This window comes from Mandrillus leucophaeus, unplaced genomic scaffold, assembly GCF_000951045.1.
Source record: "Mandrillus leucophaeus isolate KB7577 unplaced genomic scaffold, Mleu.le_1.0 Scaffold1365, whole genome shotgun sequence".
Taxonomy (NCBI): domain Eukaryota; kingdom Metazoa; phylum Chordata; class Mammalia; order Primates; family Cercopithecidae; genus Mandrillus; species Mandrillus leucophaeus.
The window spans coordinates 284,697-305,476 of NW_012101327.1; the positions used below are offsets into that span (position 1 = coordinate 284,697).

At 32.0% G+C, this 20,780-nt stretch overlaps 1 protein-coding gene across 1 annotated transcript in view; it reads left to right on the forward strand.

The window, feature by feature from the left end:
* PVRL3 (poliovirus receptor-related 3) overlaps positions 1 to 20,780 on the forward strand; it is a 123,454-nt gene that overhangs the window by 47,932 nt on the left and 54,742 nt on the right. The window contains exons 6-7 of the mRNA XM_011973277.1: positions 256 to 407; positions 19,025 to 19,163. Of these exons, the coding sequence (XP_011828667.1) occupies positions 256 to 407; positions 19,025 to 19,163 (291 nt within the window). The remainder of the gene's footprint in view (positions 1 to 255; positions 408 to 19,024; positions 19,164 to 20,780) is intronic.

The following is a 20,780-nucleotide window of genomic DNA, read 5'->3' on the forward strand; positions in this document are numbered from 1 at the left end:
TTTTATTATGTTGGCAGTGCCACTCTTACATGGACTGCTATTTTGGAAGAATGGGTGTTCTTAATGGCCTTTATTAGTTCATCTTTATTAAAATGAAAATTTGTTACTTTTTTTATACTTTCATACTGAATTTTGTCTAAAAGATGCTTTTTTATTTTGACTAGTATCTCAAACATATAATGTCTCATTTTAACTAGCTGTCAATAAATATAGTCTGAAGATATTTAAAATAATTTTATGCATTTTAAAATCTAGGTTGGATGGACAATGGCCTGATGGTTTATTGGCTTCAGACAATACTCTTCATTTTGTCCATCCATTGACTTTCAACTATTCTGGTGTTTATATCTGTAAAGTGACCAATTCCCTTGGTCAAAGAAGTGACCAAAAAGTCATCTACATTTCAGGTAAGTTACTATCTGCTTACAAAATGGGTTATTTAAAATATTTCTGAATAATCATAACAACAATATGCTGCAATTATTTATACTTGTAAAGATAACAGTTCCTCAGAGTGAAGTTTTTCCAAATAATCGAAAAGGAATATGATAAAATAACCCTATCCTGAGATAGCTATGTAATGTGACATCCGTTATTAAAATATCAGTGTCTATGCAACAAGTTTATATACATTTTGATGCCTGTACATATAGTTAATTTTTCAGTTCAACAGTACTATTTCTCTAATACGTAGTATGACTTTCTAGATTATTTTATCTTTAAGAACAAATAGTGATTTTTTTTTCTTTTGCTTTGATGGCCACTTTGTACACAGTTGTTTAATAAAATGGAATATTAAATTTGATGACTTGGCTTGTGAAATAACATTGTTTCCCACTTAATATGGGACTATACCATATTGTGTTACCAAGAGGTGAAACAGGAATGCTACTTAAAATGTGTTAATGAAATAAAATGTATGATGTTTTTTATTGTCCTTCAACCACTGATAGCTTAGATTTTTCACATTCTGTTTGTGTCACTGTGAATATTTTTGTTAATTTGGCTGAGTATAAATTTTGGCATTCATAAAATAGCTAAAAATACATCTTTTCCTGGTTGTGGCTGCAAGTAATAAATTATCAATTGAATGCTTATTTATAAAAATTCAATAAAATATTATGAGCATCTCCTTACTGATTACAAGAATGTAGCCATCTTCCTGTCTAACAAATGGAAAATTAAGAGGGAAAAGGAAGAGAACCTAAGAAACACAGGTTTGTGTGGTAATTATGGAATAAATAGTTAAGGGTTTTACCTTTGTTCAAATCTAAAACTAGATAAATTAGAGGTTTTGGCGAAATTTTGTGCTTCCTTAAGTGTTATATTCTCCGTCCTTGTGTGATCAGTCTAAGAACGGTACCATGTATTAATGTGTTATTGTCTTATAGCACTCACCAGTTTTTAGTTGTTTGCTCATTTCCTTGCTTATTATTTATCTTCACAATTCAGCAGTTTGTGCTTGCTTTATTCATGACTGTATACTCAGCAGTGAGCATTGTGCCTGGCACATTATAGAGGTGCAAACTTTTTTTTTTTTTTGCGTGACTCTAGCAAGAAGCTTAGAACTGTATGCATCCCTAGCCCTTTCTGCAGTTATCAGTGCTTTGGTGGAAATCTGTATTTTTTTTTTTTTTTTTTTTTTGAGACATGGTCTCGCTCTGTCGCCCAGACTGGAGTGAGTGCAGTGGTGTGATCTCAGCTCACTGCAACCTCTGCCTCCCAGGCTCAAGCAGTCCTTCACCTCAGCCTCCAGTAGCTGAGACTACAGTTCTCAGCTGGGCACCACTATGCCCAGCTGATTTTTGTATTTTTTGTAGAGACGGGGGTGGTCTCTCTATGTTGTCCAGGCTGGTCTTGAACTTCTGAGCTCAAGTGATCTGCCCACCTCTACCTCCTAAAGTGCTGGGATTACAAGCGTGAGCTACTATGCCTAGCTGGAAATCTGAATGAGGTTACATATTAGTATATTACTCTCTCTCTCTCTTTAGAGAATAAGCCAGGGAAATGCATAGTTAAAATATACTTAAGGACTGTTTATTTTGTGTTTCTGTTGTACAATTTGGTGTGGGTTATTACTTGTAAACCTTAGACCCAATATGTCTATGTAATCATTTAAATATCAAGGCTTGGCTGGGCGTGTTGGCTCACACCTATAATTCCAGCACTTTGGGAGGCTAAGGCAGGCAGATCACCTGAGGTCAGGAGCTTGAGATCAGCCTGGCCACCACGGTGAAAACCTGTTTCTACTGAAAATACAAAAATTAGCCAGCAAGGTGGTATGCGCCTGTGATCCCAGCTACTCAGGAGTCTAAGGCAGGAGAATCGCGTGAACCTGGGAGGCAGAGGTTGCACTGAGCCCAGATCGTACCATGCATGACAGAGCGAAACTGTCTCAAAAAAAAAAAAAATTTAAAATAAATTAATAAATATCCAGACTCATTTTGGATGCTTTTGTATGTTCTGATTTAATTAATGGTATCCTAGATTTATACTCTTTTATCATTCTGAGTTCAGTGTTAAGTACTCTTGACTTGTGTGTCCAGTTGCCTATTAATGATCATTAACTCTATGTAGTAGTTTAATAGGTATTTACAACTTAACATATTCAAAACAGAGGTCCTGATGTTTCTGTTGCTCCTTGATACCAAACATATTTCTGTACCCATCTTCCTTCTTTCAGTTACTGGTACTTCTTTCCTCACATTTGTTCAGGATACAACCCTTGATAGTTATTCTTGATTTTGCTTTTTCTCTCACACCCTAGTTAGTTCATTAACAAATCAATACCAGCTCTTCCATTATGTTAAGTGCAGAATCTTACCAGTTCTTCAACTCTTCTACTACTGCTACTACACACTAGTCTAAGCCATAAGCCACTCTTACTTCACTATTACAATAACCATTTAATCTCCCTACTTTGCCTCTGTCCCCCTTCAGTTTGTCAGCAAATGAACAGCTAGAGTGGTTCTTTTAAAGGACATGTCAGCTCTTGTCACTCCTCTCCTCAAAACCTTCCATGGGCTTCCCATTTTACCCACAATGAAAACCAAATCCTTAGAGTTGGACTTACAAGACTCCATACAAGCTCTCCTTCCAGATGATCTCTCTAACTTCATTTCTTACATGTTTTGCTCATTGGGTGAGTCACTACTGGACTCCTTGCTGTTCTTCGAACATAGCAGGCACATTCCTACCTCAGAGTCTTTTACAGTAACTGTTTTCACTGCCTGGAATGCTTTTACCAGGGATCATCTGAGTTCTTTACCTCATTTCTTAAGGCCTTCACCTTCACCTTTTTCAGCGAGGTCTTTCTTCATGATTATATTTGAAATAAAATACCCTCCCTTCTCACCCCTTTACTACTATTGGTCCCCTTCTTTTTCTTTTTAGCACGTATTGCCATGTAAATTTTATTGTTTTTTATATGCTTCTCTGTTTTTACCGTCAGAACATAAGTCTAAACATAAAGCCTGCTTTAATTACTGCCATATTTCCATTATCTACAATGATGTTTAGCATATGATAGGTGTTCAATAAAGTTTTGTTGCATGAATGAATAAATTTGAGAATAAAACAATCAGGAATCAATTTACAAATCCAGAGTCTGCTTTTATGTAACTTAAAAAGGGAACTCAAATTTTGAGTAAATATGAACAAAATCACAGTTTCAGCACTTCCGAAGAAGTGGCATTATATGACATAATTTTGGGGGGGTTTTTTTTGGAGATGGAGGCTTGCTCTGTTGCCCAGGCTGGAGTACCGTGGCGCTATCTTGGCTCACTGCCACCTCTGCCTCCCGGATTCAAGCGGTTCTCCTGCCTCAGCCTCCCAAGTAGCTGAAACTACAGGCACATGCTGCCATGCTCGACTAATTTTTTGTATTTTGGTAGAGATGGGGTTTCACCGTGTTGCCCAGGCTGGTCTTGAACTCCTGAGCTCTGGTAATCCACTGGCCTCAGGCTCCCAATGTGCTAGGATTACAGATGTGAGCCACCGTGCCCAGCAGAGAATTTTTTATTTTATTTATTTATTTATTTTTTTTTGAGACGGAATCTCACTGTGTCGCCCAGACTGGAGTGCAGTGGCACGATCTCGGCTCACAGCAAGCTCTCCCTCCCGGGTTCACGCCATTCTCCGGCCCAGCCTCCCTAGTAGCTGGGACCACAGGCGCCCACCACCACACCCGGCTAATTTTTTGTATTTTTAGTAGAGACAGGGTTTCACCGTGTTAGCCAGGATGGTTTCGATCTCCTGACCTCGTGATCCACCTGCCTTGGCCTCCCAAAGTGCTGGGATTACAGGCATAAGCCACTGTGCCCAGCCGAGAATTTTTTTTTTAGTAATCAATAGTTAGACTTTACTTTTCTATCCAGAGTCTGTAATACAGCATACTATGCTGAGATTAGTTAACTCATCTAACAACTGCTTGAAGTATGTCAGGTGCCCTAGGTATAATGCTGCCTTTCCAGAATGACTATTTAGTAAAACTTAGTGGGCTTTTACAAGAGTAAGAAGCCACAATTCACAAAATAAATGACCAATTAATCCTTTTCATTGTTGCATGTACTCATTGTCCTCTAGGAAAAAAATTTTACTTCAGTATTAAAATAGATATTTAAAAATTTGAGAAATTATTTTTAATATATGTTAAATAAATGCATCTTAGGACTAGAGATGAAAGTTCTGCTCAGAACAGAATAAGCAACTCTGAGGGAAATTGTTCTTAATTTTGTTACACATTTTCCCATATTGATAAATGTAAGATTTTTGGATAAGAGGTTTTTGATTTAGGATTGCAATATTCAACCTCAGTTATTAAATTGTACTCTATTATATAATAGTAATACTCTCAAGGGGTATAGTAGCTCTTTGACTAGTACTTACTGACTACTGGAAACTGTGTTTTTCTGGTTTGCTTTTGATGTATATTTTTCCCTTAACACCTGTTACTTCTCTTTAACTTTAGAAAAGCAAATTTTGATATGTCAAATAAGTGCCACTATGTCTAAAACTCTTATTCCTGTGCGAAACTTGAATTTCAGGTCATATTGATGTTAGGATCCAAGTGTAGTATCATACTTAAGAATTTGCTTACTTAGCAGTCCTTAAACTTTAAAATGCATTTATTTCATATATTTAAATAACCCATATGATAGTCTAAAAGAAAAATAAGCCAATTAATTTTTATGACACTGAAAATATACCTTAGAAGACTGAAATATGCCTTTTATGGGGCATTACATGACTTGTTTTATGGTTTGGCAGAATTCATTAGAAAAGGAAACTTAAAGTTCTTCATTTGGGTGAGAAGAACTATGAAAGTCATTATATCCATTATATACTCATTTATCACACAGTCAGCAAAGAGTATGAAAAATAATATCTAACTGAAAAATGAGGAGTGCTTTTGGGAAGGATTTAACATCATGATATGGTGATTAAAAATAATCCTGCCTTATAATAATTGTGACTCTCATTGTAAATTAGAAAACAGAAGAAATATTTTTCATGCATTGTCATATTTCCATTGCTTAAAATGCAAAATAATGAAGTACTAAATGTCCTTTCTTTCATAGAATGACATTACTAGTGAGGCTCAGTTTTTTTTTTTTAACATTGATTAAGGAGTGGGATGGTGGGTTGAAACATTTCTAGAACCATGAACAAAAATAAGATTTTAAAATAATCCTTTTGGTTAGATTTTTCTCAAAGCCGTATTTTGTTAAATCTGAGTGAAATGGACAATAGATGACCATTTGTGTTCATATAAAGAAATTTGCAAGTAGCAGTAATAAATGTTAGGGTTTCATTATTTAGGATACTTGGTAAAAATGTGTCTTATTTGGTGAGAGCTCAAGTATAGTCACTGTTCTGAAAAAAACTAGCATATAAAGAACCATGAAAAACTTTAAAACTCTACTGGCAGAAAAGCAAATTATAAATAATTAGATTTTTACTTTAAATATGCTGATGCCAGTTTGTTGTAGTTTTTTTTCTTTGCGAATCATTATAAGGATGACATTCAATACATTAAAGTTGACTTTCCCAGTACTCCTGCTTCCTCAGAAAATACATGAATTGTCTTACAAATGATTTCATTTTTAGTCTATATTTTTAATGTTCTAATGCTGTGAAGTTGAATGATGTGAGACTTTACTACTTTTATACTAGACATGATCCTTCAATTCTACGCTTGTTTTCTTGAGATTGAATTTGTTCCATTAGTGAATGTTTTCATAAATTAAAACTTTCTTGAGTCACTTAAATATACTCTGATAACTCATATTCATCTCAAAGTACTTGACAGGGTTACCGGTTATAAATTTAAACTCATAGAAAATTAGTTATATTGTACTTATTAAATTTTATACTGTACTTGCTAAATTTTTACCACATTCTATACATATGGCATTCCGTGATGAAACCTGTTCAGTAAGTATTTTTCTTTAGCTTGTAATATTAGAATAACTTACCCCATGTAGATTTAGTATTTTTCTAACAATCATTTTTTAAAGCTTTATCAGTATCACTCATTTAAAAATTAATTATAGGAGATTACCATTTGGGTCATTTATTTCTTTCACTGTGAAGGAAACAATATTTTTAAACTTATCCTTTCTTCAAACTCTACAGTTTTGTGTTACATGACCTATAAATACTACTTAATTGATAATTAACCAGTCTTTAATTTTTGCTATTTATGTTTAGTTGCTTTTTAATATTACTGGCTATTTACTCTATTATCTAATGTCGATACACAGGTTCATTTGCATCTAATATTTAAGTATTATTAGAATGTTCTCTCTAAAATATTAGCTGTTCTTTTTGAGACTCCATCCTAAAGTAGTGACATTAAATTTTGCAGATATAGTTGAAGTTTTTAAATTTCTGAATGTTTAGATAACTTGCTCATAGGGTGTTAGACATGGCGATGATATTTTAATTACTTTATAACATATTTTTACTTTGTCTATTAGTCTCATTTGGTAATAGCCTATCAGGCTAACATAAGTTTAAGCATATGCTTTTTTATTTTTTTAATTACTAAATAATAGTATTTACTATATATCTCCTTCCAAAAATGTTGAGCTTTTTTATTTAAAGAAAATATTTTTGAGAGAATTATTAAACCAACAGCTTATACTATGCCCACTTAACAAGAGTCTATAGTTTTTCATTCTTTTAAAGATATGCTCAGCTCTTATAAAAATAAACCATATTATTGGTAGGTAAAATGGATATTGAGAAAAACTTTAATTTTTTTCTTATTTTTATTTTCTTGAGCTACTGGCTAAGAAAATGTACATTTGAATTATTTGATTTACTTTTTTGTTATAGTAATTTTTAAACCGGCTATGTAATGGGACACTTAAGTAATACTCTTCTTTAAAAAAAAATAAGTACCTCTTTTCTAGAGTACAATATCACTCATAAACTTGGAATGGAAGAATTACAACATAGGTTTACACCATAGGTTTTATTCCTTTCTCTTTATTGGTGACTGACTAAATGTCAGTTTTGTTTTCTTTTTAAATAGATAAGTACCACTACATTCTAATCTTAATCAAATTAAGAATGAAAAACTATTGTTACTATGAATATATATTCATTAACTGTGCTGTCTTGTCAACATGCTGCTGAATCAGCCTGCATTGACATTCTTTGCCTTTCTGTGTCTTCTCTGTCTTTACTGTTTCCATTAGATCCTCCTACTACTACCACCCTTCAGCCTACAATTCAGTGGCATCCCTCAACTGCTGACATCGAGGATCTAGCAACAGAACCTAAAAAATTGCCCTTCCCATTGTCAACTTTGGCAACAATTAAGGATGACACAATTGCCACGATCATTGCTAGTGTAGTGGGTGGGGCTCTCTTCATAGTACTTGTAAGTGTTTTGGCTGGAATATTCTGCTATAGGAGAAGACGGACGTTTCGTGGTGACTACTTTGCCAAGAACTACATTCCACCATCAGATATGCAAAAAGAATCACAAATAGATGTTCTTCAACAAGATGAGCTTGATTCTTACCCAGATAGTGTAAAAAAAGAAAACAAAAATCCAGTGAACAATCTAATACGTAAAGACTATATAGAAGAGCCTGAAAAAACTCAGTGGAACAATGTAGAAAATCTCAATAGGTTTGAAAGACCAATGGATTATTATGAAGATCTAAAAATGGGAATGAAGTTCGTCAGTGATGAACATTATGATGAAAATGAAGATGACTTAGTTTCACATGTAGATGGTTCCGTAATTTCCAGGAGGGAGTGGTATGTTTAGCAACCACTGAATGTGACTTAACTATGTACAATGTTCATTCATACTAGTTGATCATTTTCAGATTGTTCATACTTTTTCTTGAGGAAGAATAAGCTTTTTCAAGTTGATTTTCAAGCTTTTTATATTCTAATCTGACAAATGAAAATGTAAAATCTGAGTTCAGTGTATCTAAGCTGCTTTACAATTTTTTTTCAATGCTGTACTACTGTCTCAAGATTTAAATTTTAATGCAGAGTACTTTATTGGTGTGAGGCACACAGGTAAGAAGAAATGTCAACATTAAATGTATGACTTATTTGGTACAAAAATTTTTTAAAAAGGGAACTACCTTGACATTGTGTATTAAATGTTTACCTAAGACAATAATCTCAAGTATGTTTGTTTAACATATACCTCTCAAAATTTATCACCACTCAATGACACTGCATCAAAATTGACTATAAAACTAATTCAAGAAATATTTATATATATTTTTTAATATACAAAAAATATTTAGCCTGATGGAATGGCTTTCCTTTTCAAACATTATTTTCTAAGTTTCTATACAAATGAAATCTTTACCTCTGCATATTAATGAGCCTTGCCATAATTACTGTAGAGTGGCTTTTCAAAGATACTTCGTTGCACTAAAACTGTGGTAGTAAACTCAGTGAACATGATGTGTGGAAGAGCATAATTAGCTGGTCAATATTTTTGTCCAAAATACCTACAAGAGTAATAAAATACATGCCTTTCAAACGTGATAATTATTAGTTTTTTTTTTCCTTTTTGGAAAACAATTCTTATATTGTCATGTGAACATGGATTTTGGCACATTAGCAGTAGCCTTATTTTAATGCTTTATGTCCTAAACATACTAATAGAAATGAAAAGATGCAGAGAGAGCATTTCAGAATACTGAGGTACTAGTTTTAGAAATGAGACATTTCAGCCAACAATCTATAGAAAGAATTTTCTGGACCATCTTGTTTTAGTTATTTAATGTTGATGTTCAAACGGGTAAATGTATACAAAGAAAATTTTAGAGTAAACTTGGAAACATTGGATTTAACTAGAAAAATCTAAAGTATAGAATCAGTTGGTGACATTTGCTAATGGATATTGGCATTAATCTCCTTTTTCCTCCTAAGTTTATGTATGTATTTTAAGATTTTTGTTTTTACAATTAAAACTGGAAACATGAGGGTTTTTGTTTATTACATAATTATGTATATTCCTTCTGAATCGTTTATCTTTTGAGAAAGAAATGTTACCTAAACTTCAAATGTGCTTTTTGTTTGTAAGGTAATTAAATTGCTTCTACAGTGGAGTCTTACAAAATTATAATAATGACAACTATTTTGAAGCTGAAAGGATATGTTTTTCTATTGATAAGTCATTTGAAAAAGTGACTACGTTGCCAGTGCAATGAAGTAGAAGTTAGTAGAAGAATCATAAATATATTACTTTGTTAATAAAAAGGCAAAGTAGTAGGTACTTTTTAAACCCTCCCAACCAGCCCTTTCTCAATATTCATCAAATCTAAAACATTTAGGGGGTAAAATTCTAACATGTTCATAGTATCTTGCAAATAGTGGAAGGCTTATTCTGAAGGATTATAAACTAGTTTTCTTCATTATAACTAGCACTATTTTGTGGAAATTAGAAACCTATTTTATTTCTCTTCCCAAAAGTAATACTTAGTATAAGACTGTAGTATCAGGTTAAGGATACAGGTAAATAAAGTTCACTTATATCTTCTTACAAATGTCTGGGTTTTAATATGGTTAATCACTTATATACAAATACTACAGCTTTTTAGTACAAGTTTTTGGAAGAAAACTTTTTGATAAAACACTGTTATTGACGTAAGTTTATTTTTAATTTAAATATCATTGATGAGGTGGCCAGAAGAAAGATGGGTCTAAAATTTCTTCCCATGAAAGATGTAAAACTATGACTTTTTTTTTAAATCAAAATTTCATCTTTTAAAAATAATGGTTTGAAATACTGTATGGATCTGAACAGAATAATCACATTTAGGATTCTATATAAATCTGAACTGGAGTATACATCTGAAGGAATTTAGCAATGTATTTTAAGAAATATATTTCAAAAATATAAATACTGGTTATGAACTTCCTTTTACATTGTGGTTGTGTGTGTGATTGGGTTTTTTCGTTTGTTTGTTTCTTTTGTGTTTTTTTTGGCGGGAGAGTGTGACCTGGAAAACCACAAGTGAGTATTTGACATATTCTGTATCCTTAAACCAATCATTTGGCAAACTAGAAGGTTTCTGTGTTAGAAGAATCTGATACTAGTGCTTAACACTTTGGGAAGCATTGCACTGTTGTTTATTAGAACTTTATGTATATTTACTGTACATAGAGACTTGTTTGAAAACATGAATAGTCATTAAATAAACATATTGCTAAATTAGTTTTTGAATTCCAGTGATATTCATAGCTATTTGACAGGTATATATGAAAGTTCTGCTATCTTGAAAAAATATATATTTGTACTATTTTTTGCCATATTTATATTTATTTCTTTCATATGGTTTGAACTGTTTTTGCATTTTTGTAAATTCACTTGAGAGTTTTCTTTCATACTGGTTAAAATATTTCAATAATATAATGAAGATGAATGCAACTCTTATTTTTTCTGCCATTTTTATTAAAATACAATGAAACTAAAGTAGGCTAGGGGTTAACTTTAAAAGTGATATTTGAGAAGTGCTTTAGAGTTGAAAGATTTAGTATTTTACCATGTGCCTAGTAGGGTTCTATTTGCTAAGTCTAATATTAAGGAAACTATTAAGATTTTTCAGTAGTAAGTGTTGCTTCTAATAGCCGTATACAGGAAAGTTTTATAAGATAACCCATGGCTAAATATTTTGCATTAAGGAACTGTAGGAGTACAGTGTATAAGTACAGAAATAAAAAGAAATGTAGTCATTTTAAATGTGAAAACATCTGATTTGAGTTTGTTTTTGATAAATACTGCTAAAACAGTATATGAACAAGTAAGTTTATGTATGAAAGTAATCAATGTAAAATATAAGAAAGGAATAAATGGTACCCAATTTGAATTTTTAATTCTAATAGGGGAGTAGATTGTAGATTGAATTGTCTTTCCTGTTTACTTGTTAATTAGAAAATGCATCCTTCATAAACAGCTCCTTTCTCAAATTTTTCGTATATTGTGTTTGGGTTTGGGTTTTAGTTTGTACCAGCGCTAAGTTTTGGTTTGGTTTTGTTTGGTGGTTTTTTTTTATTTTGTTTTGTTTTTTTGTTTGTTTCTTTTTTAACCAACCTGTGTATTAGGTGTTAGCCCCAGTAGCCATGCAAGAAATCTTTAAATAAAAGTTTAAAAAGTTATTCAGAGGCATATTTCTGTAATAAGTTCATTGCTCTGTGTTACCTTCTTTGTCCTCATTATATTTACTGAATGTGTGTATGTGTGTGTTTGTATAATGATCATTATATTTGTTAAAGTGTGTGTGTGTGTAACCTAGTTTATTTTAATTATCAAAGTGTAATTAAAATGATTTGTGGGAATCAGAAACCTGTTTTCTCTTCCTAAAACAAGACTGTAATATCAGGTCGAGGATAGTTGGCATGTGGGCCACTGTATGATTTTGTCCTTTTTTGTTTTGTTTTTTGTTTTTAGGTGGTTGGGTTTTTTTCTTCCACTTTTAAGTTCAGGGGTGCATGTGCAGGTTTGTTACACAGGTAACGTGCCATGGTGGTTTACTACAAAAATCAACCCATCACTTAGGTATTAAGCCCAGCATGCATTAACTATAATATTTGATTTTTAATTAACCATTTAATTCCCAGTCATGAATTAACATTCTCCATAGTTATAAATTATCTTATCTCTGTAGCTGTAGCTCTTAAAACCCATTTTAGATGTTTTTGCTATTACTTTGGCGTAAGTCAAATTTTATATATTGGCTTTCAATTTGGAATTAACACTTTATAAGGTATTTCTTAAGTTGACATTTTTTTTTTACTTATTTTTGTGAGCTACTTTGATTAGAAATGCCATTGCTTTGAATTGTTTATAATCACCTTGTGATGCATCACTTTGTTTCCTATTTCTGGCTTTTTAAACTGTATTTTTTAAACTATTTTTGACCAGGGTTTTTCTTTGATAATACACAATTAGACTGGATTGTTTTGTTCCCTTCTTGGTATCCCAATAAAAAAATTCATGCATGAAACAGTCTTTGAGGGGTTTGCACAGTAAACCAACTTTTATCTGTTTTTTTAAAATGCTTTCTGTTTTTATATATATATATATTTTTTCTGTTATAGTCCAGTCATCTGCTTTTTTGTGAAGTACATATATACTTTGACTTGACCACTTTGACTTGAGTAGTGTTAGGTTTTTATCAAGAGCTTGAAACCAAAATTGTTTACAAAAGCTTTGCCTTGTATTCCCTTAGGTATCATTTATTTTCTTGAACCTTCGTGACAGTTATGTTCATTTCAATGTAGAAGGATAAAACATGATTCAATTTTGGGATATATCTTGTTTCATTTGCCTTTTAGTTAGTAGCTGCTGCTTTTTCTGGCTGGTTGCTAATGAAGCTGATTGAAAGTGACCTTTTAGAGCAATGACCTTTTAGAGCAATAACTTTATAATGTAATCTTCAAAACTTGAGAATAGTTTAGAGCCTCATTTCCTTATATGCATAGTATTTCTACATAGACATAATAATGCAAGTTGTACAGTCTCAGTTACGAGAAATATCCCAGGGAAAACCTAATTGTAAAGTGACAGTTTTATCTAAAAGCCAAAAGTAGGATCTAGGTGACTTGGCCTCTTTAAAAAAGGAAAACCTAAACAACAACAACACAAAAACTTCTTGTTATGGAAAATTATACAAAAATAGGACAGAATAATGAAATGGACCTCCATGTACTAGCTTCAGTTATCATCAATTCCTGGTCAGTCTTATTCCATTTAGACCCCTACCTATATAATCCCTCCTGATTTTATTTCGTCTGTAAATAAATCAGTATATAGCTCTGAAAGATAAGGACCATTTTAAAAACCACAGTATCGTTATTATACCAAAAATTAATAATAATTCCCTAACATTGTATCGAGTGAGCATTCAAATTTCTAATCATACGTATTTTGCAGTTTTAATCAGGTTTTCCAAATATGATCCATTCATGGTGATTGATAGAAATATCTTTTACTCTGTTTACCCCCCACCGCATTTTCCCTTGCAATTTATTTCTTAAAGAAACTGCTTCATTTGTTCTAGATTTTTCTGGTTTAAAGTCCCATTTGCATTCCACACACATCCCTCTGTGTTTACTGTAAATTGGTAGTGAGATCTAGAGCCTTGGTTAGATTGAGGTTTAATTTGAAGGCAAGATTACATCATACATAAGTGGTGCTATGTTTTTCCATCAGAAAGCATATAATGCCTACTTTTTTGTGTGTGATATTAGCTGTCACTTGGTGCTCAATGCCTAGATCTATTAACCCTGTTCTTTTACCATATCATATACTTAGATGTCTGAATAATTGTCATGGTGTTTCCTATCAACTTCGTCTATCATAACCTCACATCTTCTTCTAGTTTTTATTTCTCCTCTTCTCCAGATGAGTGAAAACTCCTTTAAGTGTACGTACCAGCTCAAAATTAGTATGTACTCCCATTATACATGAGCTACTACAGCAGTTTGTTACATGCATTATAAAATATTCAAAAATGGAAATTTTAGATATCTGATGATATATTTAACATGTTAATTTTTTCTCACTAAAACTAAGATTTGGGGGAAACAGTATGATTGCATTTTATTTTAAAAGTTAACTTTTTTATTACTAAAACATTTTTGGTAAAACTACATAATTGAATGTTCTTTATGCATTTTTTATTTTCAATTTTATACCTTTTGATTCAGTGATTGAAAGGTCTCATATCATGGTCAGTGTATGTTGATACTTGGGTTTTAGATGTGATAACTAAAATGCCACCTCAGATAGATTCAAATGGAAGAAGTACATTGTTTGGATGTTAAGTTTTCATCCCAACCACTATTTTTAGAGTGTATCTTTATGTCCTAGATATTTGATTGTTCAATGTCTTGCTAATCAATAACGTCTCCTTCACATTAGCTACTCTTTCAGCACATTATAGGCTTAGTGTAAGAGTGTGAGGTTTATTGTTAATGAGTAAATGTAAATATATTTTAACTGGTCTGCTGATGCATTTGATCTTTTTTTTTTTTTTTTTTTTTTTGGTTGACTTGTTACATCTGGTTAGATTGCCATGCAAATTTTACTTCATACTGTAGCTAACTGATAAAATTTGTGTATTAAGAGTAAGAGATCTGTATTGCCAGTTATTAGTACCAGTATTATTAGTGTTATGTGGGGATTTTTTTGCCAATTATTTGCAGGAATGATACTAGGAATAAATACTTTCTAATATGTAACATGTAGATTAGCACTGATACCTCCACAGAGTCCATGTGTCTTAGCTTTTTACCTGTCACATGGGACACTCATACAATTCTTCCTTTACATGTTTGATTACTGGCTAAATCTAGATAAGTCACTAGTTCACTCTGCTGAGCTCTCATGAATCGTGTCACAAGACATGAAGGAACAACCAAGTGAAGCGCTGTCTACTTAATTTTGTTCTGGAACTATCCCATTTCACTTTCCCCATAGATATAGTGGGTGCTCTGTGTGACAGGAAAACACCTGATACTTGGACAAGGGGAGCAACCAATGCCAATCCATGTATTATATACTAGTAAACAATTATTTTCATGAAATGTCTTTTTTAAAGATAAGTGGTAATATTTCTATACTTACTGGATGATATATATTTTGTGGATTCTTTGACTCTACTTTGGGGGATTTTGCTCTCTATTACCACGTAAAATTTATCCCTGCATTCCTGGCACTTAGCACAAGGCCTGACACATACTAGGTGCTTGGGGTAATTTTTTGGTTGAGAGGCTGAGGAGACTGACCTGATCCAAATAAATAAATAAGTAGTGAGACATAAATGTATGGATGGATATAAAAGCTAATAAGTCATATTGAGAAGATAAACATTAAAGGGGCTGTTACAATTGGAGAATGGGATTATTTATGGGGAAAAATTGGTAATACAATAATATATAGTATGGGAGCAAATCAAAGGTGGGAAGATAACTTTGTAGACCAACACATAAACCTGTGATGCCATCACTAAAGTTTTGTCAAAGGGCCTGAAGAGAAAAAATAGGGCATGTCTCAGTTTTTTTAGATGTGAATTAGGTGTACACGTTTCAATAGCTTTACTTTAAAAAATTATTTGTTTATGAATGATATTAAAACTTCACTTTATTATCTATAATATTTGTGTACTTTTTTCCAAAAAGTAAATCATTTCTTATATCCATATTCATTTTTTTATGGTTGGTAGCTAGTTGATTTTTAAACATCTTCCCCAGAAGACATGTGCATGCTATCTTTTAATTAGATGTGGCAGTATAATCTTGTGTTGGGGAATGCTCTTTTTCTGTTTTTGGAGGTAAGTTTCCAGTGAATACGAGTTACCGTTACTATTATGATAACAGCAAGCTGGTCTTCTTTTTAGCAATGCATGCACCAGTATTTTAATGGTAAATAGTCTATAATTTTTGTCTTGTTTTCTGCCTCTTGTAAGCATATATTGCTCTTAGTAGAACATCTCCTTAGGTTGATGGTAATGTTTCATGTTATTCACTCAGTAAACTACCTTAGTGTTTAAAAATGCTGTGTTTATACATTTGATCACTTAATTTTTTTCCTCTGTAGTGGTTTGGTTGGAATACAGAGTTTATGTAGTATGTATGTGTTTATTTGGGCTGAGATATGCGGGAAACAGTGTTGAGGCTAAATTCTCAGTTTTCGCCAAAATACTTGTTTATTTCGTCTGGGATATGTGGGAAACAGTGTTGGGGCTAAATTATCAATTTTCATCAAAATACTTGAATGCAAAAGATTGAGGCACCTCCTTTGCTTTCATACTAGTTTTCATCAACTGTTAATACCCTTAAATTATTAACACCTTAAGTACTTACCTCTTTTTTTCCCCTCAATTAGAATCAGAAAACATGAAAAATATCCCATATGCATATTTAGCATAATCAATTGACCTAAATAAAGTAGATTATCTAGTTGGGAAATAGATTCATATCTAGTCTGTCCTCCATTTGCTCATTTCAGCAGCTACCAGCCTATTCTAATACTACGAAGAGGTATTGGAGAAAGAGGATACATATGATAAAGAATGAATGGAACCAGGTGAAATGAAGATGCCCAAATTAAGATAGAAGGAAGTGTTGTGATACAGTCAACTCTCACAGAATCCTAGAGCTAAAAATTTTATAAGACTAGTGTGACAAAATTGGGTAGATTGTAATTAAAATGTTTAAGAAATAATACATACTTAGACAAGCGTTACTTGAATATATTAAAAAATAGTATTTAAAGTTGGAAACTAAGAGATTAAAAGTCTACATTATGTTGTTTTATTACACAGCACTACCAAACCTTAGATTATTGCTGAAGTTAAATGAAAGGCTTTCTTAGAGGAGATGTATAGTTTGATAAAAATTTGTAATGATCTCTAGATTGAGAATCTCAGTTTGGCCTCAAAGAGTAACATGAACTTTTCAAAACCAATTTTGAAAAAATTTGTCATCAAAATAAGAACAAAAATTTAAATTCTGTACAGTTGGGCAAACATGATAGGTCATCTTTAGCAAAAGAAACATTTCCAAGAGAGGAAAACCTTTAGAATAATTGATGTGGAGTAAATAACATACTTGACAATTAGTATTTTTTATTTGTGCCACTGACTAGAGATGTATGACTTTGGTCAAATGGCATAATCTTAATAGTTTTAACTGGCCTATTATTAAGGATTGAGTAAGACCATCTACTTTATGGCTGTGTTCAGTGGTTAAAGCTGTAATCTATATGGTGGGGAAAATGATAATAGAGATTATCCGTAGGTCATCCCAAATCTCACATTTACAAGTGCAGAATGATATTTGAATGTACTGGATTTCAATTTTTTTTTTTTATCTAGTACATATCCAAATAGAGATAGATTAGAAAATTGAGCAACAATAGATAAACCAGGCTGGTATTAGCAAATGAACGTCACCATGAATGATTGAGTTATAATGTTTCAGAATCTATACATTGGAAACATTATTGAAATGAGTGACTTGCACTTACTGGTGTAAGATCTTTATCTCAAAATGAGTCTAACAAAATAAGCCATTAATAAACTCAGGATTGTTAGTATTCTAAAGACATTTTTATAATTTGAAAGAAAGTAAAACATTCTTTTTGGTAATCTAAAGTACCATGTTACCCACATTTTAATAAAAACAGAATTAGAAAATACTTACGTATTTATATGGGAATACTATCATGGTAAGTAGGTGAAACATATTTCAAAACCAGCAGTGCTAATTCTGTAACTTTGCTGTGTCTGGTTCACAATTATTGCAGTTGTTTAAGAGTATATGTGAGATTATGTCAATTTAAGTAAAGCTGAGACTTCTTCATTAGTCTATATTAATGTTAACAAAAACATTCTTGTCTTCCAACAAGGGGTAACAGTGGAGGCTTCTACCCTCCTCCAACCTAACTTTATTTCTCTCTCTGCTCTCTACTATTCATTGATTGAATGGTCTTGGCAGATTATTTAACTTCAGAACTGCAATATCTTTATTTATAGAATGTTATCTCAGTATCTTTTTTTTGTTGGTAAGAAAGACAAAATCAGATGTGTGAAGGAACTTTGTAATTCACGAATCTCCACAAAATTTAGTTACTGGATTTAATATAGCCGAAATTGTCAAAGTAATACACATAAAGATTGTTTTGTTACATTCCTTAATACTTAACATTTGAAAATATGTAGTACTTGTAATAGTTTTAGTACATTCCGTTATTTGGGAGTTCATAAAATTGTTATTCAATTTTCTGGGAAAAGTGTGAAATGCTAACAGCCAAATATGTTCTTTAAATCCTTTCTTACAAAATTGTGGTGCAGTGTGGGAAAGAGAAGTTGGTATTCAGAGATGACATATGTCTATGGCCAGGAGATAGTAAGAATTTCTATTTAATGTTGTAGTAGAGAAGCTATTTTTAGTGCACTTTGTATTAAATGTTCATGAATTAAGGGAAATTTTGTGCGAGTCCTGTTTTAATATTTACATTTTAAAATACTTTTCAAATTTTACAATGTCCAATGTCAATGTTTTTTTGATATGGGATATTTTCTGTTTCACACCTGAAATTTTTCAATTTTGTTAATAGTTTATTTTAAGAGAATAAAAATGCTAAATGTCTGTATTACTGGTCGTTTATATTAGAGAATACTGATTTTTAAAATTACCTTTTAGAGTACAAACTTAAAATTACTTTCATCTTTTTCTCTATCTTCTTCTCCAGATACTCTTTGCATATCGAGAATATTTTCTCCTGATGATGTTTGGGGATACTTACATAATTTTTAAAAAGTTAAGTTGAGGTATTAAAGTAATACAAGAAAGAAGGAAGGGTTTTAGCATAATGCCACTAAACCTAATGAATCAAATTTGGGGTCCTGTAACCTGGCTCTTGAATAACATACTTCAGTCAAATAGTTTGCATATTGTAGAAAAGGTATGCAATTTCAAGAATTAATTTTAAGATTATTTGAAAAGCCTAATTTTTGTTACTTTACAGATGTTCCATTTAAGCAGACCTCTTCCATAGCTGTAGCTGGAGCGGTAATTGGAGCTGTTCTTGCCCTTTTCATCATTGCTATCTTTGTGACTGTGCTGCTGACTCCCCGAAAAAAGAGACCATCCTATCTTGACAAAGTGTAGGTAACTGTTTCTGCCTTCGTTCAACTATGCATATCAGTATGTGTCTATGTTTACCTTTACAGCTCCTCATAAAGAAATTAAGGGATAGAAGTAAGGATAATATTAGGCCTTTGTTAGATGACCCTGGTTTCATCAGATATCTCAAACTATATCTTGGTAAATGAACATTGTCAAGGGACTGCTAGAGGTATAGAACAGCTTTACATTTTTCACCTAGAGTGTATTAGACATCTTTCTAGAGGGTAACATAGTAATACTTTATGTGGTCCTGCCTTCTGAATAGAAATGTAGGTCTTTCATGAAGTGGTAACCAAAAGACATATAAAAATATCTTTGAAGTTTTAATGGCTTCTTCAGGTTGTATATGCATGTCTTATGTATAGATATAACTTTGAACTATCAAGTTATTAAATAGAGTTTTATAACTTTTTTCTTAAAAACACTTTTTTTAAGTGAATTGTAAAATATACATCTTCTTATTTAAAGAATAAGCAATATTTTTGTCCTAGTCATTGAGATAGAATTGTAAGGCAGAAATTGCACCGTGCAGTAGAATCAGATGACCACTGTCTCAGTTCTGTTAATTCCATCAACAGCTTTGTTGCTTCATCTGAGAAATATGAATAATCCTCTTCCTACTTGCCTCACATGGTTGAGATGATAGTAGAATAAGATAATATTTTATAAACTGTGAAGCTCTTTACACATGGCATTATTTCTTATGTGGTTTATTAATGTTTTTATGTTAGGACATAAGATAGTTCTGTCTTCATAAATGCTTTGTATATGTCTTTGCTTCTCTAATTTGGCACAATTATAGCAGTAGTCTTTGGATCAAAGACACTTGTGTGTTAGTTACAGCTCTGTCATGATCAAATTAGTACTATGACCATGAACAAGTAAGTTACTTTATCTCAATGAGCCTCAGTTTTCTCACCTAAATGGCCTGTGGCACCTTGGAGCTAGAAATTTGCTGTGATTTTCGTTAGATAAGAAGAAACAATTATTTAAACAAAGGATGAAAAAATGCTCTTTCAGTATAATACTTGTGGGACTGGAGTCCTTCAATCTTTCAAGAGTGACTAGCATGTGGTTACTTAATCTTAATTTCCAGATTATCTTGGCTTTTTTATAATTTCAAAAACATAATGTACTGGTAGGCTAACAAATTAATGTAGCCATTTTATTTATCACTTAAGTTTTAATCATTTAAAACACTAGTTTATGTTCATGGAGACATTATTAGACCACAGAATTTATTACTTCAGGATCTATAGTTTTCATTCCCTTTATCCTTTAATATAGTTAACTTTTTGATTTTCTAAGCACAAGTACTGAAAATGTTATCTGTGATCTTCAAAAGCATGAGACTATATAAAATCTTGTAAAATGCAGAGAGGTACAAGGTATATTAAAACCTATATTTGTTATAAGTAAACAATATTTAAAATATATGAAAATGTTGATTTTCTGATATGCAACTTTGGAAAAAATAAATGCATTCACTAAAAATGTAATGATTATTTTGTTTATTTCAGATGGCAAGATTTATAATGGTCTGTAGATTGAAAAAATTATCTGACAATATTGTAATTGTGACTAAAGCTTTTGAA